Source organism: Sarcophilus harrisii, chromosome 3 (assembly GCF_902635505.1).
Source record: "Sarcophilus harrisii chromosome 3, mSarHar1.11, whole genome shotgun sequence".
NCBI classification, from domain to species: Eukaryota; Metazoa; Chordata; class Mammalia; order Dasyuromorphia; family Dasyuridae; genus Sarcophilus; species Sarcophilus harrisii.
The window spans coordinates 510,864,758-510,889,009 of NC_045428.1; the positions used below are offsets into that span (position 1 = coordinate 510,864,758).

The 24,252-nt window shown below is 35.5% G+C and overlaps 1 protein-coding gene across 7 annotated transcripts in view; it reads right to left on the reverse strand.

The window, feature by feature from the left end:
* The window catches only part of DLG2 (discs large MAGUK scaffold protein 2), a 1,520,398-nt gene that overhangs the window by 400,499 nt on the left and 1,095,647 nt on the right, over positions 1–24,252 (reverse strand). For all 7 annotated transcript variants that reach the window (XM_031963714.1, XM_031963717.1, XM_031963716.1 and 4 more), the window contains one exon: positions 18,902–19,004. In XM_031963714.1, coding sequence (XP_031819574.1) covers positions 18,902–19,004 — 103 coding nt within the window. The remainder of the gene's footprint in view (positions 1–18,901; positions 19,005–24,252) is intronic.

A 24,252-nucleotide genomic window follows, 5' to 3' on the forward strand; every position in this document is an offset into this window, starting at 1 on the left:
TTCATGGAAATTAACTTACTGTAGGAACCTTTCCTCTTCTCCCCTAGATTTTTATTTTTGTCTTAAAACTTACTTAAAAGACACAAAATGTTTATTATGTCAGTGAGGCAGGAAAGCACTGCTTGATTAACTATCTGCAACTAAGTTCTCCTCCTGGACCCCCAAGACTTATAATTTCATTTTTTAAAGAAGGAGCTTCTAGGGAAGAAACCAAAGCAGACCTCCTCCTCTCCAACCTAGAATTTTAAAGCATTGCCTGGGAGTTAAATGTTTTTTCAAAGTTTTTGAGCCAATGGTGTTGGAAGCCAGATTTGAATTTAGCTCTTCCAAACTGGATGAAGAGGCCCAATCTCTGTCCATTACGCAGAACAGCTTCTGGCAACAATTAACCTGCTGAATTTGCTGCTAAGGCCAGCTTTTGCAAGTTTTAGGGCCTAGGTAATGTTTGAAAATTAAGATGAGAATTTTTTTTTAAAGACTTGGCTTTCTGAGAATGTGAGGAGAAACGATTCAAGTGGAAATTTAGAAGATGAAAAAACCAAAGGTATGAATAAAAAATATTTTTAAAGAATGAAAATCAATGCAAGGTGGATGGTGGAGAGTGAGTTGGTGACTGACATCTCAGCATTTTAAAATTCCTCACTTTGTGTATTACTGCTCTCCATAGGCTTTTTTGGAACTTTCACTCCAAAGCTTACCATAAAATAAATACCTCTAAAACCAGAGTGATGTTTTCTGACATTAAAATTGAGTGCATCTCTCCTGGACCAAGCAAAGTGCTGTTTGCAAACAAGTATTATTTTATTTCTAAAACAATAAAATTTTAAAAAATTTATTGCTAAAATAAAATTCTAAAATAAAAAATTTCTAAAAATTCTAAAATGATCTAAAAAAAAAAAAAAGATTACAGGACATCAGAAATGACAGAACTCAGATGTCATCTAGTTCAAATCATTCATTTTACAGACGGAGAAAATGAAACCCAGACAAGTGATTTATTTAAAGCAGAAGTTCTTAACCTTTCATGTACCATGGTCCCCCTTGACAGCCTATGCATTTTTTCTCAGAATAATAACAACTTTAAATGCATAAAGTAAATGTGCAAAATTACAAAGAAGACCAATTATATGGAAATAGTTATCAAATATTTAAAAAAAAAAAAAAAGTTCAGGGACCCCAAGTAAGGAACTCCTAATCTGTCTCATAAAAAGTTAAAGGAGATTCAAGATCTGAATGCCAAGGCTTTTGACTGAAGGCCCAGGGCTCTTTACATACTACAAATACACAGAAAACCTTAGAAATCCAACTGGTCCACATTTTTCATGCCATGCTTTGGTTTGTTCTTTCCAAAAAATGTCCATGCTAGCATTTTAAAATTGCTCTTATTGTGGACTCTTTAGACATTCAAGACTTTTGCAAAACTTCCAATTGCTATGTGTGTATTTGATTTCCCTAAGGTTGTACTTCTAGAATGCCTCAATTTCTAAGCTGTGAAGTTGATTGTTTAGTAATTACAATTTTATTTATTTTACTGCTGCAGGACTTGCCTCAATCTGTAAAACAAGGAGGTGATTTCAAGGAAATTTAAAGAGATTGAATTGTTACTGCTAAATGTCATTCATAACAAATAGGAATTGTTACCTGAGCCACAGAGAGTAGGCCCAACAGTAGGAGACAGAAACAGCAAGAGAGAGACTATTTTAATTCTCCCTCTCTCAGAAAAAATCTGAATGGTTGGAGAGGCAGTATGTGTTACATATAGATCTCATATGATTCTAAACTGTTAGTAAAGGGCTAAACAATTTAGACTCAGAATAAAGTAGCAATATCACTAATGTCTGACAAAAGTCATTATCTTTTTTTTTTTTGTTTTTTGTTTTTTTCTCTAAATCTCTCTTCTCCTGCCAACATTGTTCATGTTTAAGGACAGGTTCAAAAAATATTGTTTTGGGCAAGTGAAAGACAGATTTAATTTCTTAGAATCCAACTCTGAAAGTTCGTTGAATTAGAGAATCATAGGATATCATCTATGGAAAGAAGTTTAGAAACTGACATACCAGAACACAGAACACTTATTTAAGAAGCAAGCACATACAATTTAATATCCAATATGCATCAGACATTGTATATTAATTGTTAAGAATACAAAACCAAAAATGAAATAATCACTGCCTTTCAGGAGCATACATCTTACTGATGGAAGGAGGAAGGCAAGAATATGTGCATAGAAAATTAAATACAAAATATATAGATAATAAGTTCTGGAGGAAGGACATTAGCAATTAGGAGGAAAACCAGCCTCTTGGAAGTAAGTGCTTAATAAATGTTTATTTTGACTTCTGGGGAGCTGTGAAGTCAGGGATCTTACAAAATGAAAATATGGAGGGTATATGCATTCTAGGCAGGGTGGTGGGAGCTCAGAGACTGTAGGTATTTCAAAATACATTCAAATTCTCAGTTTTGATCATTCTAAAGCTCAGAGATTGGAGAAAGAATGTCCATGGCTCACATCTTCCTACCACCATGCCTTTGTTTACTTAGAGCAACTTCCATCTTCTTGACAATACTCTGCCCTACCACCTCTAACCAGCTATAATAATAACAACAACTCCACAGACTCTTTCTTGATCCTTCCCAGTCAGTGACTTTCTCCAATTAATGCAGATAACACTTTATAAAATTTTGTAATGTGATGATTGGAGCTAGTATCTTATCCTTCTTTTGGGCGATAAGCTTTTTGAAGGTAGAGACTAATATCTCATTGTACATGTTTCTTTTCTATGCACTTAATTTAAATGCTATATATTCATTTAGTTAAATAGATATTACATACATAGCTAGACTGACAGATATAGAATAGCTACATGACATCATAGAATATGGAGTTTGGAAGATACCTTAAAGATTCTCTAGTTCAATTTTAGGAGGCTTGTATCATTAACACTTTACAATAGATAACATATAGATTCATATCTAGATCTCTTTATATATGTATCTAGATATATAGTTATGTGTAATGATATAGATATTCACCTATATGTAGTTAGTTGGCATATATTGGTTTGAATTTATACAGATAGTACTTTAAGATTTATAAAGCACGTGACCATCTTTATCTCATTTGAGGTTCATAGCCACCATCATCATTATTTCACAGATGACAAAACTGAGGCTGAAATATTAAGAAACCCCTCCCCTGACCCACAGATAATTTTAAAACTAGGAATCATATACAGGTCTTCAGGCTTCTTTCCCTATGCCTATCTGGATGGAAGAGAAAGATTGAAAAGAAAGCACTTGAAAAATAGTTTGGAGATTCTTGGAGACTTGTATGTATGTGTAAAAGATATCTGTCCCTTTGGTTAGATGTACAATAGATAGAACCCTGCATTTGGAATCAGGAAGACTCATCTCCCTGAGTACAAATCCAGCCTCACTAACTAGACTTGTGACCCTGAGTAAGTTACTTAATCAGCTCTGCCTCAGTTTCTGCAATTATAAAATGAGCTAGAGAAGGGAATGGCAAACCACTCCAATATCTCTGCCAAGAAAACCCAAATGGGGTCATGAAGAATCAAATATGACTGAAACCAACTGAACAACAGCAACAGTCGCTGGCCATTTAGTATTCCAGGACTCTAATCATTTTATTTCCTTACTTTCCAGAACTGGCTGGTACTAGATGTTGAATAAATGTTTAAGGTATTTAGTAAATCAGAGAAAGTGGAGCCTGACAAGGTCTCCCTCAGGCGGTTAAGAAGGATTATTAGAATAAACATCTGTAAATAAAAGGGAGGAGAGAATGTTTCCTTTTTCCTGATAAGGGTATTAGAAAAGCAAACACAAGTAAACTGAAAGACACATATCTCTATTAAAGAGATTAGGGAATTATGATTTGTGCTTCTAGAGCCTTAGAGTTGAAAGTACTTACCAGGTTGGTTGTAGGTTCAGGAAGTCAATGCCAGGAATTATTCAAAAGCTACAAAAGAACTTTCCCTAGAAGTTAGCTTTTCCAGGTGATTATTTGGAGACAGGTCCTTTGTCCTTAAGATAGACAACTCTTATAAATAGCAGGAATTTGAGATAATAAATTTGGATAATTGGATAAATTTGGTAAATTTGGATAGCAGGAATTTTAAAATCTGTTCTGGCAGAGTTTATTCACCAGGAGTTTCTCTATATACAGGTGTGTTTGGCTGAGGAAGCTTTTTGTTACTGCCTCCTGTGGGGATCAATCTGCAAAATTAGCGTCAGGGGAACGTGGGATACTCCCACTTGTTTGTATATCTGTGGGATTGTAAATTTGAGTTGTAAACTTGTTCTCAGTCTATCAGCAAACCACTGATTAAGTACTTACTATGTGCCACATACTGTTTGTTCTAAGCACTGAGATCATAAAGTCAAAAGATAGCACCTGCTCACTTCTAATAGAGAGGAGAAAAGAGGGAGGCTGCAGATAAATAATCACTTCTGGAAGCTGCTTATAAAAATACTCAAATGCTGGTTCTGAAGTCAGATGCTTACCAAGAACACCTTCAATCAATCAATTAATACTGTCTATTTTGTGCTAAACATTGAGTTTTTAAGAAAGAGATTAAATACAGTCCTGCCCTCAGGGAAATCACAATCTAAAGGGCAAGATAACATGCAAACAAAAAAGTACATACAAGCTAACAAAGGATGATTTGGAAATAATAAAGGGAAGGCACTAGCATTAAAGGTTGGGAAAGGCTTTCTGTAGAAGGAAGTTGGAATTTAAGGGAAGTCAGGGAAGTCAGTAGATGATTGAGGATGGAGAATACTCAGGCTTGGGGGATAGCCAGAGAAAATGCCTGCAGCTGAGAGGTTTTGTTTGTTTGTTTGTTTGTTTGTTTTTCCATATTCTCATCTAGAGTTGTAGACAACAGCTAGACAACCAAAGACTAGAGTCTTGGGCTTGGAACAGGGAACAACAAAGGCCTTAGATGCTCACTTAGCTATATGATCTCCGCCAAGACATTTTACGTCTCTCAGCCTGTTTCTTTATCTGTATAGGATAGGAAAATAATAGCCCATACCTTACAAGATGCTTGTGAGGATCAAAGAAAATAATATGCAAAGAAAATAATATGCAAAGGACATTGCCAACCTTAAGTCGCCATATGGGTGCTAGCTATTACTGTAGGGAAGGGAGTCCACAATGCTTGATAGTGTAACTGAATGGGATTTTCAGTTTTATCTGGGCTAGAGCTCTCCTTGGTAACCTTGCCTCTATAGAAATTAGATCTTTCATGAGGTATCATTCTGATGCTAGAGGTTTGGAACAGCCATATCTCTGTGGAACATTTTCTCTTTTAATTTCTTATTGTGAAGGAAAACAAACAAACAAAAACCAATCATTGATAGAGGGAGTCAAGGTAGGGGCTGGGACAGGGGTGTACAAAGGAACAGCATCTTCAGGACCCTGAACCATCCTAAATCAGACTGGAACTCCCTCAATCTGATGTATGTGAAATTATGTTAATATGAACACTAAGGAAGGCCTTGAAAGAGATTTAAGTTATAAACAGGCCATGTAGTCAGAGAAGTATGTGAAAGAACTTTTTTTCTTCTTGAAAGCATCAGCACCTCCCTTTTTCTGTCCCTCTCTCTCCTTCCCTCCCTTCCTCTGTCTCTGTCTCCCTCCCTTCCCACTTCTTTCTCAATCTTCCTGTATCAGTAGCTAGAAGCTCTGGCAAAACCTCAGGAACTCCAGCGTGTATGAATCAGTCAGTCAATAAGTATTTAGTAAATGCAAAGCCCTATAGTTTGTAACCTGAGGGTTATAAAAAGAGACAAAAAGCATTATCTATGCTCAAAGAGTTCAGATTAATATGGGAGACAACTTGCAAACAGTTAGGGACAAATAAGTTATATAGCTAGAATATATTGGAAATAATCAATAGAGAAGAAGCATGAGAAATAACAATCAATGTGATTTCTCACTGACAGCCAGAAGTCACCAATAGTCAATTTTTAAAAATATTTTCAATTCCATAAACACTAGATAAACTCCCCACTATCTAATCTCTCACTCTCTTCCTGTTTTCCTGTCATCCTTAAAAAAAAAAAGCTTCACTAACTGTGTTTGCCCCAATTTACTGAGAGTCTTGCCCCTGAGCCTTGGCAAATTTCAAAGATTCCTCTTAGTTCTCAACAGTGAAAAAACCTTTAGCAGAAAGAAGACTACATAAGATTGGCCTCCAATAGAGTTAATTGGGTGCTTAATGCTGTTAAAACCTAAACACCTGGGGATAGTGAAGCTTTTTTCAAGCTGCTGAAACTAGCCTCTTATCTAGGAAAGCCTCCCAATTTCTTTTCTTTATTTTGAGCCTTCCTCAAGTTCCATCTTTGCATTTGGCACTCATTAAGCATTATCTGTCACACAATGGAAGGAACATTGGACCTGGAGTTAAAATCTAGCCTTAGACACTTATTATCTGTGTGATACAAGCTACTTTAATCCTATTTGTGTCAGTTTCCTTATCTGTAAAATGAGTAGAAGAAGGAAATGGCAAACCACTTTAGCATTTTTGCTAAGAAAACTCCAAATGGGGTCACAAAGAGTTGGACAGGACTGAAATGACTGAAAAACACTTGCTACTTATAGCTTTTTTTCTTTTTAATAACATTAAAATTTATTTAATAGCATGTGCCCTTTCTTTCTCAAAATAGTACATACATGCAGTATGTCCAAGTATGCTACAATCTATCGTATTGTCTCAAAAAATTGATATTTTGTGCATCAGTTTAAACATTTGCCTTTCTTAATGAACTTTGTCATTTAAAAAAGTTTTTTTTTTTTTTTTAGTTTGATGGCTCAAAATAATGTCCTTTATGACTGAATATAGTAAACATTTGGCTTAAAAAATTTCCATAGCTACATGTTCTAAAGAAATGTATTATGTACAAGCATGATACCAATTAGATTTAAATTAATCACCGCTATTGTTGTTTAATCATATCCAACTCTTCATGACCCCATTTTATGTATTCTTGGCAAAGATAATGAAGTGATGCCATTTCCTTCTGCAGCTCTTTTAATAGATGAGGAAACTGAGGCAAAAAGGATTAAGTGACTTGTCCAGAATTATGCAGGTACTAAGTGTCTGAGACTAGATTTGAGCTCAGAAGATGAGTCTTCCTGTCTTCAGGCCTGGCAATCTATCTACTAAGCTACTTAGGTGTCCAAAAATCCGTCATGGAATCATCAAATTTTACATGTAAATGGGATTATCAAGATTATTTGAACAGGTTCCCTCTCCTTTCAGATGAGGAAAAAGAAGTACAGAGAGATGAGGTCACACAGTCAGACCCAGGACTCTATTTCAATGAGGTCCTTGGATCACACAGTCAGACCCAGAACTCTATTTCAGTTTTTCTTACTTCCTAGTATTTAACACAATACTGAGGACACAGTCTGACACAGTTCTGGGAAGCACACAGTAGGTCTTTGATTATTATTTGTTGTGGATGATAGTAATGATGACTTTATTTTTGACAAGGATGGATTTTAAATACTTTGGCTACTTTTTTTTTTCAGATAGAACTCTTCCTGAAATGACTGAACAAACATATTCACCCACCCTTACAGTTTCCTCATAACAATGCAGGTGATTTGGCAAATATATGCATAATTAATACATTTTTATGAACTATTCTTAAAGTCTCTACAGCTATAAATTCCCACAATGTAGACTTAATTTAATTTTAGGGAAACTCAAACTATTAATAATCTTTGATAGTATCCTCAGAGCCACATTCTTAATAATTTCCTACATGTGTTTTTGTGACTCAGTCACAGAATCTTCAATGGTAGAGTTTCCTCAGCAGATGTGTGCATCAAAGAAATTTAAAATGTAGACAAAAACAAGGAAAAAAGGAGACTAAAATGGCAGAATCTAAAAGCAGGAAGAGAACTTGGAGAGCTAGATCACCTCTATCTGAAATATGAATCTCTTGTACAATATCTCAAACAAGGATTCTTCCAAGCTCTGCTTAGATTCTTCCAGCGATGGAGAACTCACCACTTACCTAAATAGACTCCTCGATTTTTGGTCATTTAAATTGTTCAGAAGTTCTTTCTTTTAAGCTGAGGTATATATGAAGATAGCTTCCACCCTTGGCCCTAGTTGGTTTGTTTTCTGATTAGAACAATATCTCTTGGACAGACACCCCTTGGGCTATTTGAAAAACATCATTCCTGCTGTAACATTTTTTGGGAGAGAGAAAAATTTTTAATGGCACCACAAACAAGATGCTGCTAACAAAACCCTCCTCTGATGACTTATCCATCAAGGCCCTGTGGGTGGTCTTGTCTTCTCAAAGGCAATGGCTCTACATTATAAAAGGTGATCCAGTCAAATTGGGGGGGGAAAAACCTAAGAACTTTGAATAGGCATACAAGGATGGAATATGTATCTGATGACTAGCTACATTCAGAGATTACATAAGTAGAGAAAACACCCACATCTTTGAAATCATGTTTTTGGTATTCCTCTGTGATCTCATCGATGTGGGCATTCTCTCCAACACTGCAGATGGCAACCCTTCCATGAGCATCAGTCCTTGTTATTCTTTTGTCCTCCCATTAGTAAGGGAGTTCACACAATATGCTCTGGTTTATACGATATCCTTGTATTCTCTTGTCATTTGGGGGATATGAAATGAGAATATAGATGACTGACCAGCTACATTTTGCTCTCCCTTGCCACTAGCCTATCTTTTCTTCTTCATACATCTGAATTTGTGCAAATTCTTTGTTTGTAACCTGTTGTGGCAATGTTCCTGGGCCTCTCTGTTGTACTTTCGGTAAACTTCAACTTCATGTTTTAGAGACTGTATTATTCCATATTACAGTCTTCCAACTCATCAGAAAAATGTTGATATTAACAAATTGGGTCCAGGATAAGCATGGTGTGATTAAAATAATTTTTCCAGTAGGAAACCAGACCATTCTCTATCTTCTGTTCAATTATGGGACCAGTTTTTTTATCTCTGTCTCACTGAAATCTAAAGTTTTTGACAAATCACCAAAGTCTATAAAGATAGGGTTGGAAAAAAATTGCAAAAACATCTAGCCCAACTCCTTACTTACTTTTATTCAACAATCTCCCACTTATTCCATTATTCTGATGATGTAACCGGCTATAGTTTTTTTAAACACACAGCATTGCTGCAGGCTTTCATACATTTCCTTAGGAATCAAACTGAAGGGAGAAATACCCAAGTTTGCACCATAGGACAACCTTGATAATTAATTCTTTTTGACTCCATTATGAGAGGGGAGACAAAGTCTGCTTCACTTAACAAGAGAGTTCTGTGTTGGATTCTTTTATTAACATACTGTTGTTTTATCACTTCATACCCCTGCCAATTCTTCTCAGGCTTAATACACAGATCATATATTAATGAAGAGCTCACAGCCATCAATAGAGAAAATTGACATACAAAGAACTTTCAGAATCATAGGATTTGGAATTGAATGGGATTTTGGAGATCTTTTAGACCTAGTTCTTTTTATTTTTTTTTCATACAAAAACTGATACAATCCTATGAGGCATGTGATAAAAGTATTATTATCTTGATTTTAGCATTAAGGAAGCTGACTAAATAGTAAAGAATATAGACAGGCTTTGGACCCAATTCCTTTGCCTACAGATTAATTGACCTTCATTCCCTGGAAGCATGATATCATGTAGTATGCCTCTGATCTTTGCTAGATCATAGCTTCTATGATCCACATTTCCTTAAAAAAAAAAAAAAGAATGGAAATAACTTTACTTATATTGCTTTTGTTATGAAGGCTGCTATGGGGAAAGTACTTTATAAACTTCAAGAAAATGCCAATCACTGTTTTTTCCTATATCATAGTTATCCAATAGAAACTTCTGTCTGTCTTTCCTTGTCCACCAACTTAATCTAGTTGTAATGGATAAAGGTTCAGGTGTTCCCATGATATGAAGTTGCTGCAGTAAGGTGCAAGGTTTATTTTGTGTCTTTTCTACAAAAGGATGCAACTGCAGAATGATTGCAGTGCAGCATCTTGAAGCTAAATGGGTAATGTTCCTGGGGGTTTATGCCATAAACAGAAACTCACCATCCAAAAAATGCTTCATCCTCAACTCCATCAATTCTATGTATCTATTTGTATGTTTTTCTGGTTGCCTGCATGCCTGCCTGTCTGTTTTATATTCAAAACCAGATCTTTTTTCACTTCCCCATTTGTTGGCAAGATACTATCCGGAGTCTGAAATTATCTGTACAATCAGGGATTCTAATACAGGATACAGACCTTTATAGACTCATGGTGTTTCATGTTCTAGTTCAGGCTCTTGACTAAAAAGTTTTTCTACAGTCAATTCCCTGGATGAATCAAAATCATTGAGGGTTTCAAAAGGAATCATTAAAAATTTATTAGTAGTCATGTTTAACATATATTGGATTACTTGCCATCTAGGAGAGGGAGTAAGGAGAAGGGGGGGAATTGGAATACAAGGTTTTTGCAAGGGTCAATGTTGAAAAATTATCCATGCATTTGTTTTGAAAATAAAAAGCTTTAATAAAAAAAATTTATTAGTAGGCTTATTCCCCTACCATTCAATTCTCCTATAATTCAAATAATCCTTTGGGCCTACTAACCCACTCAGCATATGTGCTAGGGGCTGTATTATGGGCTGATGAGATAAAGATATAAAGTGACACAGACTCTGTCCTTTTACAATCAGAGAGACTTGCTTAGGACAAGTAATGCAGAGAATACAATAATTCATACTTATGTGTCTTAATTTTTTTAGTGAAACTCTTTGATAAACTAGTGAAACCTATAGGACCCTTCTCAGAAAAAAAATAAAAATTTTAAAATGCTAAATATTATTTAGAGGTTGGTGAAAAATAGAGATTTTTTCCATCCAAGTTTACAAATTCCTTGAAATCCATCAATGAACTAAAGGATCTCAGGTTCAAAATACCTACTTTTGAGTTTAATACACATTTTTCTTGTATCCACATCTGAAGAAGCTATTACAAGTACTATTATCCCAACATGACAAATGAAGAAACAGTATCAGGAAATGTAAGTGATTTGTCATTTCTCCAGGTTTGTTGCAATGTAAATGCAAAGAGTATTGAATTTAAAGTCAAAGGAACTACTATTTCCTTCTCCAATCTTGAGCACATTGCTTTTTCTCTCAACATCAATTTTCTTTTCTGTAAGGCGAGGGGGTAATGTCAGATAACATCTTAGACGTTGTCCAGCCCTTAAAAATGTTATGTTCAAAGTTTACCTTTGCTTCCATACTATTGCCTAATGCTAGACATTTTCTAGCAAATAACCAAATAAGAGCAGTCCCCATTTATAGCTGACATGAGATGAAGCTGAGGTTGGCAATACTGGCCTGGCCATTTTTATTGTTGTCTGGAAAGAAAATGACAACAGCATATGTATAAATTCCAAACATTGACTGACTTTCTAATGTCCTAAATGCTTTAAGTGTATCTTTAAAACTATTTATATATTTTCTGATTCCTGATTTTTAAATAATTTTTTTCTTTGAAGAAAAGAAAGAAAGAAGAAAAGAAAGAAAAAGAGAATGAGAGCAAAAGAATGAAGGTAGAAAGAAAAAAGGAAAAGAGAAAAGGAAGAAAGAAAAAAGAAAAGGAAGAAGGATCTATGGAAGAAATAAAATTGTTATGAAAGAAAGAAAAGAAAGAATGCAAGAAAGAAAGAGGAAAAGGAGGAAGAAAGAATGGAAAGAAAGAAAGAGACAAAAGGAATGAAAAATAGATGGAAGGATGAAAAGAAAGAAAGGGAAAAAAGAAAGAAGGAAAGGCAGAAAGAAGGAGGGAAAGGAAGGAAAAAAGCAAGGTTTCAAATAAAAAAATAAGAAGAAAGAAGAAAGAAAAGAAGGGGAAAAGGACAGAAGGAAAGATGGAAGGAAAGGAGGAAGGAGGGAAGGAATGAAGGAGAGAAAAAAAGAAAAAAGAGGAAGAAAAAAGCAAGAAAAAATGAATATAAGAAAAAACAGAAAAGAGGAAGAAAAGACAGAAAGATAGAAGGAAAAGAGAAAAGAGGGAGAGAAGGAATAAGAGAGAAAAAGAAGGAAGGGTGAAAAGAAAAAAAAAAAGAAATTGATGGAGCGAAAGAAGCAGTATGCTATGAATAGGCAGAAGAGCTGACCCTTCAGCTTTGATTATACTTTTCCATTGTAGAGCAGCTGTTCTCCATCTGTGAGCTAAGGGATGAGAAGGATGAAACTGACACATGCTGCCTCTGTTCACTTACTACCTGCTTCACCTTGGGCAAATCAAGTCACTTCTCTGAACCCCAGTCTCATCATCTGTAAAATTAGATTAGATGATTTCTGGGTTACCTTTGGCTCTGAATCTCTGATATGTAATGTATGTATATTATACACATATATGATAAATACCACAATGAATCATGCATTAAAGAAATACAAAGAAAGAACTACAAAAGTAAAAAATTTGTTATTGTCAGGGTATATCACTCTCCTTAAATTCCTCTCTCTATCCCTTTTGCTCCTTTTAGTTTTTATCTCTCAGCAATCTGATTTGTGTTATGTGTTACATCCTCTCTCTTCTCTTTAGTCAGTTCTCAAACCCCTTGCCCCCTTGAAGGCAAGGACTATGATTTTCTATCTCAGTTATTATCATAATTATTTTTATCATCATTATTTTTATGTCAGGAACAATATAAGAAGTAATAATGTATTGAATTACTCCTTTTAGAAAGAAGGAATAGTGTACTTCTTAACTATATTTTAAATTATTTATATTTCATGTTTAATGTATACATGATAATGAATAATGGCTTGGGAACTTGATTTGTGAACCAGCTCTTTTGAGAATTCCTAACTCCATAGGAACTTTTGCTGTGGGGTTCTGACAATACAATTCAATTGAATTACAGGCAATTACAACTTTCCTTAATAGTATTAGAAATCTAGCTTTTTATAAAAAGAGTAGGAATTTGGGGTACAATTTTATTTCATTATGATAAAGTATCTATATTAATTTTTTAAATAAAAAGGCTAAATGGTCTACATATATATTTTGCAAAAATGCAATTATTAAAATATTTCCAATTATATTTTCTCTTAGTTTTCAGACAAACATACTTTCATGTCAGAAACACAAAAATATTATACTTTATTTTATATATATACTATACTTTAGTGAAAAAAAGATGCATTTTGTAAGTGATTTAAAAACATGTCACATTATGTAACTGTTGTAATTTGCCTCAAGTAGTAATTTTTGAGGTTGCAATTTGAGTATTATAATATGAATTATAATAATTTGATAAATTTGATGTGATTTTTTACATTATTGTGTATATGTTAAGGAATAAATGTTTTCTTTTTCTATTTTATGTTTCATTTATTTACTACACAAAACATTTTTTTTTCTCTCTACAATAATATAAACATGATTCAAAGATTTTTTTACTAGTTGGGTCCTCTCCTCTCCTTTTCATCTTTATGGGGGACCAAATAAAGTTTTTCATCAGTGCTGAACCTGGTCTCAATGGCCCTGAGTATGATGTATTTCTCTAAGTCTCTTCCTGTAGCAGAATGTCATCCATGAGTGGCTATCTCAAACATTAAGATTGCAACTTAATATAAAATAACACCAATAACAAAAATGGGTCCTCAAGTCAAGGAAGGTCCTTTCACTGGCCACTCACAAAGTATGTCTATTTCAGTTGGCATATCTTTGTTCATGCTGTTTCCCATGGTCAGGAATGCTTCAATTCCCTTATGGCTTCATGGCACCATTAAAAACAGAATGAATTTGGAATCAAAAGAACCTTTCTTTGTATCCCAATTCTGTGCCTTACAACTTGAAGCATACTGGGTAATTCTCCGAACTTCTACAATTCTTGTTTTTCTCATCTTTAAAATAAAGGGGGCAGACTAGAAAGGGCTGGACTAGATGACTTCTGATGACTTTTATAGTTCCAAGTTAATGAGCTCTTCCCTAGACAAATTGCACAGTCTTCAAATCTGTTAACCAATGCAACGTGCCTCTAGAAGCCTTTCTAATATCCTGTATAATCTATTATCTACCCTAGACTCATACTTTTTAATGTTGGGTAAAGCATGATGTCATAAAAAGGTCCTAGAATCCTAGAGTCAAGAAATGGAAGGGAAGGGACAGGTATAAAAACATTGTATGCCAACTAATTTGTACCAGGCATTGGGCAAAGCACTTTGTAAATGTTATCTTATTTGATCTGGATTCAAGTCCTGAGTTTTAATATTAATTACCTATGTGAATTTGGGTATATTCCTTCATGTTTCTGAGCCTCGGTTATTTTATTATATAATAGGGATAATTGCATTCCCTGCCTTATGAGACTGTTGTGGAGAAAGATGTAAGTTATTATTCTTGTTTTCTAATCATGTCATATTAGATTATAAAATCTTTAAAGGTATGGCCTGTGTAATAGAGTTTCCTAAAGAATACAGCACAGTATTAGGCACAGAATAGGTGCTTAATAAAATAAATAAATAGGAGGAATTGAAGCGGAGATATAGAAGGTAAGTTCCTTGAGGAAAGAACTTTTCCCTGTTTGTCTTGTGTCTACCTTGCACAATGCATAGCACATAGAAGACACTTAATAAATATGTATTGACTGATTTCTTGCCATCATTCTGCAAGGCATGAGGGAGGCTGTATAGCACAAAGCTGGGTATAATATACAGATGCCACCTTTGAGTTTAAAAGTATTTAGTGAACAATAGTTCTTTTCTTCTCTCTCCTGCTCCCTTTTTCCTTCTTTCCCTCTTTTTCCTTCTCTCCTCTTCCCTCTTTCTTCCTTTCTTCTCTCTCTCTCTCTCTCTCTCTCTCTCTCTCTCTCTCTCTCTGTCTTTCTGTCTCTCTGTCTCTGTCTCTGTCCCTGTTTCTGTCTTTTTATCCTTGTCTTGTGGTGTTTCTGCCTCTCTTTCTAGCTCTCTCAATATAGCCTCTCTAAGGAGATGACAACCCTTTCCATTGCTCACTAGCTTCACTTGAATTTCAGAGAAATCAGAAAATCAACCAGCAGTTAGGTTGATAATGATCTCCTTTTGAACATGACTGAAGTAAAATGTGTCCTCTGGAAATAGGAAGTTGAATCTAAATGAAATGAATACACTATTCAAAATAGGTTAAGCATTTCTTTGGAGAGAAATAGAAGTAGTTCTATTACCTATCAGGACAAACACTTGTACAGATTATAGTTTAAAATGGTGCTCCATTTTAAGTATCCAAGTTTATCATACTGCTTTTCCCTTATAGAAAAGTAGGGTAGCAGAGTAAATAGAGTGCTGGACTTGAAATCAGGCAAACTTGTATTTGAATTCCATCTTTGATATTTCCTAGTTGTGTGACCAGACAACATATCTCCTATAGTCTCTCCTCTTACCTAATCTAATCCTGACCAGGACAATGATAAGACCATTCCAATTGTTCTCCCTATCTCAAGTACATATTCACTCCAATCTCTCCATTTAATGACAAAGTAGCAGGACTGTCCTGCCACCTTCCTACTCAATAAACACCTTTCCTCTTTATGCCTTTTAACTGGTTAAATGTCATACCTGGAATGATCTCCCTTCTTACCACTTTTCCTGGCTTCCTTTCCTTTCTTCAAGACAGTTCAAATCCCACTTTCTGCAAAGGACCTTTTCCAGCGTCCCCCCTTTTCCATTTCTCCTAAAGCTTACCTTCCATTTAGAGTAGACCATAACCACAACATAACTTGTAGGTATGTATTTGTTTGCATATTGTCTTCTCTCATTAGAATGTGAACTCCTTAATGGCAGAGACTTTTAAAAAATCATTTTTCATATGGTATGTGCTTAGCCTGGAGTCTGGAACATCATAATAACCTCTTAGTTGCTTGTTGGTTTGATATAGTCACCTGTGTGACCTTGGGTGACACACTTAACTTGTTCAGGACTCAGTTTCCTTAGTGAAATGAGGCAACCAAACTACATTACTTCTTTTTTTTTAATCTCAGTTTCCTTAACTTTATTTTTTAAAAATTCTAGTATAACTTAATTTTTTATTGTTTTTTATTTTCTAAATGTATGTAAGGATAATTTTTTCAACACTGACCCTTGAAAATATTCCATTTTCTCTCCTTTCCCCCAACCCCCTCTCCTAAATGGCATGTAATACAATATATGTTAAACATGGTAAAAATATAAAAACTAAATAACTTCTAATGTCATTTCAGATCTATCATTCTATTTGTTGTAAATGAAAAGAAAGAAGAAAAGGAAACTTCATCTTTGTCTGGCCTTCAGGAAATCACAAAATACTTTACAGCCAATAGAACCAAGACTGTAGGGAGAAATGTTATTTTAATGGAATATTCTTTTTTAAAAAATCAACTTTGTCTTATGAGATGACTTCAATTGTTGTTTTTGTGAATTTTAAAACAGCAAAGAAAAAAATAACTAATCAGACTTGAGGGGGAGGCCTGGGTTACTAGTTTCTACACAAATTTCAAATAATGGCAAATCAAAGCTTAGTTAAAAATGATTATCTAATCAAAAAAGTCAGGCCATACAAACATGGCTGATCTGTAATCTGTCCTTTTGAGGGGGGCATTGTTGGAGAAAATGGGAAGTATACCTTTATTTCATGTGTATGTTTCTTTTTCTTTTTTTTAAGTGTTCTTTTAAAAATCAATTTAGATGATCTTATAAGACATGTTCTAAAAACAGGCTTCCTGATAAAATATAGCACTACATCTCAAATTAAGCAGATTGCTTAAAGGAATGAAAGCTGGGCAATAGCAGATCAGAGGACTATGAAGATCTAAACTGATAGAATTAGGGCATCCTTTGTTGTAACCCATAAAGCCTGAAAGGATTTTGTTCAAGGTTATTTGCACAGCTGTCCCCAGCTCCTTTGACTTCCATTTGGGAGAGGGAAGGTCCTCAGACATGAGGATATAACCTTCACTATCTTATCATCTGGTAGGGTTCTATGAAGTAAAATTCTTGGAACATGAGAGAAGAGCCAGTAAGCACTTGCCCTACACCTTGGGTGTTAAAAACAAGTTTCCAAAGACTCAACAAAGCTAACTACACAGAAAATATCAGAATTCCCTAGAAAAGCCATGGCTTTTGATTGAATGCTATCTGAAACCTAATTCTGGCATCAAATTGCACTGACACAGGCCTCTTTGCTCGCCATAGTAACATGGACACTTTATAGTCACTCATCTTCATTCGATGCTGAACTGAGAAAAAATGCAAAGATTTTGTAGAGCAGACTAGGAAAGAAAAAGTCTCTTTTTAAAATATGCAACAGTGCGTCCAGCTTATTTTCCAGTCTGTTCTGGGGCTACTTCACTGTTTAAAGACAATGACTTTTTCTAAGACAACAAAGCAAATATTTCAATATTTTTTGTTTTACTGTAGTTCCTTTGATCCTGGAACTTATATTTGTGTTATAAAAGGAGTCTGTGAAGCCTCAAGGCAATGAATGGCCAAAGCACAACATCACACAGAAAGCTAACAATGGATTTAGTTAGGGGAAAAAAAAAAAGACTAAAGGAACTAGTCTCTCTCTAGTTCAATGGAAACTTTTCTACCCTGACATCTTGTATTTTCTTGTCAGTACTGCCATATTCAACCATTGAAGAAGATTGTTTTTTTCCCTTTGTGCCTTGAGGTAAAATGGGAGTAAACCAACTTCCTCAAGAGCAGATAAATGACACAGTGGATAGAGTACTAAGCCCAGAGTCAGAAGATCTGAATTTAAATCCTGCTTCAGACATTTATTAGTTGTGTGACTCTGGTTTTGTTGCTGTTTTTTAGTCATTTCTCTGACTCTTTGTGATCTAATTTGGGATTTTCTCAGCAAAAGATACTAGGGTGGTTTGCCGTTTCCTTCCCTAGTTCATTTTACAGATGAAGAAACTGAAACAGTTAACTGACTTGTCCAAAGTCACACAGTTAATAAGCATCTGATTTAAACTCAAAAAAGATGAATCTTCCTAACCCTGGACAAGACACTTACCCCTATTTGCCTCAGTTTTTTCTTCTGTAAAATGAACTAGAGAAGGAAATGGCAAACCACTGCAATATTTTGGTCGAGAAATGCCCCCAAAATGGGGTCATGAAGAGTTAGATAGGACTGAAATGACTGAACAACTAATTCCTTGACAGTAAAAATCACCTTTTCATACTTTTTATATGGTTCCTTGTAGAGAATTGAGCTAATCAAAGATCAGTTTCTTTCTTAGAACTACTGAGCAATTTACTGAATGATGTTTCTCTTCCTATTTGATTCATTATATGCTACTCTAGTCATAGAAACAAAGGTTTTAAAGAGCCTAAGCCTATAATTTGGATAATTCCAAATTCCAACTTCCAACAAGAAGAATGACAATGATTAACCAAAAACCAGGGTGGGGGAGAATGAAAGAGAAAAGGTTTGCATGTCCATAAGTCATGTTAACCAGAAAGAGTTAAAGAAATTCAGAAAGGAGAAAAGACAGTTTATAGAACATGGTCTATTGTCACAGCATGGGTGACTCTTAATTCTTAATTACTTGTTTTTGAAGATTCCATTACCAAGAAACATAATAGATGTGAATGTAAAATAAATGAAACGAATGCCAGGTGCCATTTAATTAAATTCTTATTTTCAAGCAAGCATTTCCAAATGCCTGGAAGCAGAGAGGTAGCACATACTGGCAACTGTCAGTTCTTGAGTCTTGAATGACATGTTTTCCATTACCAATGTCTCTCTATTAATGGTTAGGAAAACATCACTGGTGATAACTTGGCTTACTGCATCTGAGCATGCACATACATGCACACACATTAAAAACTCATAAACCGGGTTCCAGACTGACCTTCAGGTTGGTATTGTGCTATGATGGTCACCGTCTGTCCTGCCCCCTTTAGGGCTGCCGCAGCCTGCTCGTGGGAAGCTCCGCGAAGGTCAATGCCATTCACCTGCAAGAGAAGATGATGGAGATGTTTCATTATGTATGGCCACATGGACACATTAAGAAAAAAAAGAACAACCCATGAATTAAGGAGGTTGGTAAATAAGGCTCTGAGGCACACTTTAGAATCTCCCCTCCATGCCTTCTTTCTCACAGATTCAAAGAATATCCTAATGGGAAGCGACCTCAGCAATCATCTTATCCAGTCCATTATGGAAATCAAAAGGTATCAAATGAATGGCTTCAATGAGCTCTTTCCTAGTCATGCTCCTCATCCTTAGAGGCTTTATCTCTCTTCCAACATGGGGAAGGGTCCTATCTCTTCCCTTTCCTGAATATTATGTAAATGTAGGATATTATGGTACTTGCCCCAAAGTGAGATCTGTGATAATTGTGGAACAGTTCTGAAGGGCTTGTCCACCCATTAGAGCCAGAATTTGATACTAAGCCTCTTGATTCCAAGTTTAGAATTCTTTCTACAACACTTCTGAGTAAGACAGGGATTTTGACCTCAGGGAGCTTTCAGTCTAACAGGGGGCTAACATATAAATAGAAAAGAACAGGCACAAAAGAGGTACAAACAGAATGCCATTCAATTGCCTTTCTGATGATGGAAAAATTATTGTCCACTTAGTGATCCTTTCCCAATGGGAGCAGATAGGAAGAAAAAAGTTGGGGAGGGAAGAGCTCCCAGGGGCACAGCTTAGAAGGAAGACCAGACCAAAATATGGTTCTAACCCAAGTCTGTGTATAATTTGACTAAATTCACAATCTGGCCTTCTTTCAGAGAGACATTAAAACTCATGTCTGGTAATGTTTTTGTCTGACTTCATTGGAAACTATTTCCTGCTTCCCTACCTCTGCTGGGATTTTAGTGTGTGCTGTAACTTGGCTTATGTAAGTTGTCTAGGGTGCTAGAATAGACACCTGCCATCCAAACGAGAAAAAAAGTAAAAATTATATCAGTTTTTAAATTATATCAGTTTTAAAAAAAAAAAAAGAAAAAAGACGAGTAACAAGGAATGATAAATATGTATTAGTAAATTAACATCCTGGGGAGATTATTTTGTGGTAGCTATTTTTTTTTTTATTGGAAGTAGCCCACTTCCAATTTATGGAATTTCTTCTACTTCTTTCCCAAACCCACTACAACATCAGCAATATAGCTCTGTCCCTCTGGGCCTGACTGCGAAACCCTGTCTGATTCCTGAATGAATTTGACTGCCTTGTTTCTGATGCATGCTTCCAGAATGAATTTTGACAATTTAGAATCAAGAATGCCTGGAGCTGATACTGCAGTCTTCTCTCTCTCTCTCTCTCTCTCTCTCTCTCTCTCTCTCTCTTTCTCTCTCTCTCTCTCTCTCTCTCTCTCTCTTTCTCTCTCTCTTTGTCTATTTCTCTCTGTCTCTGTCTCTCTTCTCTTCCCCTTCCTTCTTTTCCTTCTCCCTCTCTCTCTCCCCCTTCTCTCTTCCCTCCCTGTCTCTCTCCATTCCCCTTTCTCCTCCTTCTTTATATGTTGAGAGGAGGGCAGAAAGCTTAAAAGAAAAAAAAAACATAAAACAAAATACTTCCAGCAAAAAGTCATTCTTAAATCCAATTGGGGATAGGAAACAAAAGCAAATTTGTTAATCTTTTGGGCATATATTTATATTATGCCCATTTACCCCAGTTCTTTAGTCTAAAGAAGGTTGTATTAATATAGAGGGTAAGATTTTTTTGCCTTCCTCTGCCTAAGGGAAATTTTTTCCCAGGGCATCCTCCAAGAATGGGGAATTTGGGATGATTACATTACAAGCCAAAATGCATCATCTTTCTGAAGTGTGATCCTTTTAGAGATTTTTGAGGTCCTGACCTTATAACTCTCTATTGAGAGCTAGAAGAATCTTGAAATTCCTTCCAGAAACTGGATCAGAGCCTACCTTTCTGTAAATGGATATTTCACCACTCTAGGTCATATGGTTGCTTATTCTTTTCTTGCATAGCTACAGAAATATTATTTCTTTTCTTCCATAATTCTTATGTTTAACTGAATTTCACTTGTTTTTAGATGAACTCTTTTTTGTTTTCTTTGGTCTTTTGTAGCACAGTGCTCAATATTTCATGAGACCAAAGGATCATAATTAAGAGTTAGAAATCCTCTTAGAGGTCACCCAAAGAGTTTCAACCTTGTCATTATATAACTGAGGAAACTGAGGTCCAGGGAAGTTAAGTGACTTCAAAAGTTACTCAGTATATAGGATAGACTGAATGAAGACCTCTCATAAAGATGAGTTTCAACCTATGCCCTAATTGTGACTTGAGACTTTGCAATAATGAATTGAGTTATAGCTAAAAGCTGCAGGTGTTCTTAGATGAACATTTCCCTCCTGTTTCCCACCAACTTTTAATTAGCATTTAAGCACTTCTTTTAAAGGCAATGATAGCTTTGGGAATTCAGGTAACAATCCTCTTATCCAAGAATATCCACTCATATAGCAGTTCTCTGGGGAAAATTTAAGAGTTTTATTTACTAATATTCTTTTGTTTCTGAAATAGACTTCTACATTTAGAAGGCAAGCCTGGACTCCCCTAGAAAATGGAAGAAAAAAAGGGGAGGGGCTTCTGGTCAATATAATCTTGTGTTTTACAGTTTGTGCTTTGTATTCCTCCACTGATACCTTGTCTGTGGGAGTTGCCCTTTCTCACAGGATGGTAATAATCCCTTCTTTTGTTTTTCCTTACCTTGAGAGTCTCTGATTGTTGTTGTGGTCACTACTGTCCCACAAACCAGATAATAATCAGTAGAACACAAAATTGAGTCCAGGACTTCTGACTCCCCAAATATCATCCTTTCCACTACAACACATACCACTGTATCTTCTAAAATTTTATCATCTCTCTGAAGGCAGTCATTCACATTCTCTTAGCCTACTTGGCCTTAGGTAGACCTTAACAAAACAGATATTTCTTTATCTTGAAGAAAAATGCTTTTGTTTTCCTTTTTTTTTTTTTTTTTTTTTTTTTTAGAGATTCTGGCAAATTTCCCCAGTCTTCCTAAAGCACAGAGGTGACTGAAAAGTAGTATATTGAGAAATGTAAGCAACTTGCTGTCAGAAGTCCTGGAGATGTCTCAGCTCTGCATATGATTGGGAGTAAGGACTTGTATCCATCAGGGAGTCCTATTGAAGAAGAGACCCCAAAACTCTAAAAATCCTTGAAGGAGAAAATCTCCTTCAATTCTGCCTCAGTGAGAGACCCCGCTCAAAGGACATTCTGTGATCTAGGTGGGGGTTGGTTCATTGCTGAAACTCATTGAATTCTATTCAAATTCAGCTCAAACTGAAACCCATCTTGAAACTCCACCCACTAGCCCCCTTCAGCTTGTAGCCAAAGCTCCTATTATAAAAGAGCCAATGTAAAATCCTCTCTTTGCAGAGGTTTCAAACATGCCATGCTATGCCATGGAAACCTCCACCCACTGCAATATTCTTTTCCAGTGCCATCTTCTCTTTACTGTCACCTATTTCCCTAATGAGACTTTATGCCTCTCTGTCAGGATTTTTAACCTTACTTCCCAATCCCTATAATAAATCTCTTTTATCAATCCAGGTTTTGGGGTCTGTAAATTCCTTTACAGAGAACCTCTGTGCTGCCAGAAGGGAGTCCCCAAAACTCCCTACCCTTGCACCAAATCCCAAGGGGATGCAGGGGAGCCAAACCTCTTCATTTGGTTCCCTGAACCCCAAACCTGCCACTAGACCTTATCATTTAACTCCCTGACCACCAGAAACCCTAATCACATTTTGGTTCCCTAAATCTAGACCTTAACATTATGACTCCTCAGGTAACTTCTTCCCTTCTGTCCAAGTGGCCTTCTCATTCTGGCAATACTTCTGCCCCTTATGGATCTTTCTTTAATTGATGAGTTTCTCTCCAAAGCTCTATTCAGGAAGAACTCATACCAGCCCTTCTTATTTCAAATTTGGATATGCCTGTAATTCCTAAGATTACTTCTTTACCTTGTTCCTACATGGGCACCTTAACCCTTCCATTCCTTTTTGACTCCCTTTAATGAACTCTCATTCAAATGTAAACTCTTTGGGGGTAGGGATTGCTTTTCCTTTTCTATTTCCATTACCAATGCTTAACACTGTCCCTGGACCATGGTAAGTACTTATTAAATGTTCTGTCTTGGTCTGTCTCTCAATCAACAAATATTTATCAAGCATATGCTATGTCCCAGGTGTTAGGGATACAAGTAGTAAGAGAAATGATTATTAAATAACTAATTATTTAATATTGGAGAGACACAGGATTTTTTCCTTTTAGAAATCTTGTGTACTAAACCAAGTCAGTATATGAAAGATATTATTGATAATGATATTGGAGGAAATTCATTGTGTTCTACTCAGGTTTGATTAGAGATAACTTCTTTGTTCTGATTGTCCAAGGCTAGGGGTGATTTGAAAGAAAATGATATGATTAAAGCCACTCAACCTACTTTTCATTAGAAAAGGTCTGTCTCCATTATAATATTCATTCTTTCCTATTATTTGTTAACCAATCAGAATAGATTGCCTCAGGTACATCCATTCTACCAGGGTCATATACGCATAGAGTAAATTCTATGAGAAGTCTTTGGCATCTGAGAGTGTCACTGACTCTTTTTATTAATTATATGCCAGCATGATGAGTAAAATGGTTAATTACCCAGAAATTGTGTCTCTCGAATTTTTTATACAGTCACAGTACAATGACAGAATAATCAATACTTACAAAAAGCTTAAATTCTAATGGAGAAGATAATATATACTCTATAAGCATATAGAGAATAAAGAGTAGTTAAATAATTTGAGAGGGAAATAATATATGATTTTTTGCAAATCAGGAAAGCTTTCCTCCTAACTCTCCAAGTGTATTATTAATATATTTAACTCATGGTTCATCATTATTTCCATGCCTTTTTTTAAAAATCCTTGCTAAACTGATTAGTGTTTTGTAGCTTGGCTGTATGAGCCATCTTGTACCTATTCCTGTAAATTTCTTTCTAGAGGTATCTAATTTACTAAGGTCACAGGTTTTGTTTGCTCTGTTTTAGCATGAAAGAAACTGATTCCCATCTCAGAAACATTTTCAGAAAGAGATGCTTTAAAAATAAGTTGTCCAATGATATAATTTGTTTTCAAATTCCAAATGTACTGGTGCTTTATTAATTTGTTATCTACATTTCATTTTATCATCCTTACCACTTCCTAGAAATATGCCAATGATATTGG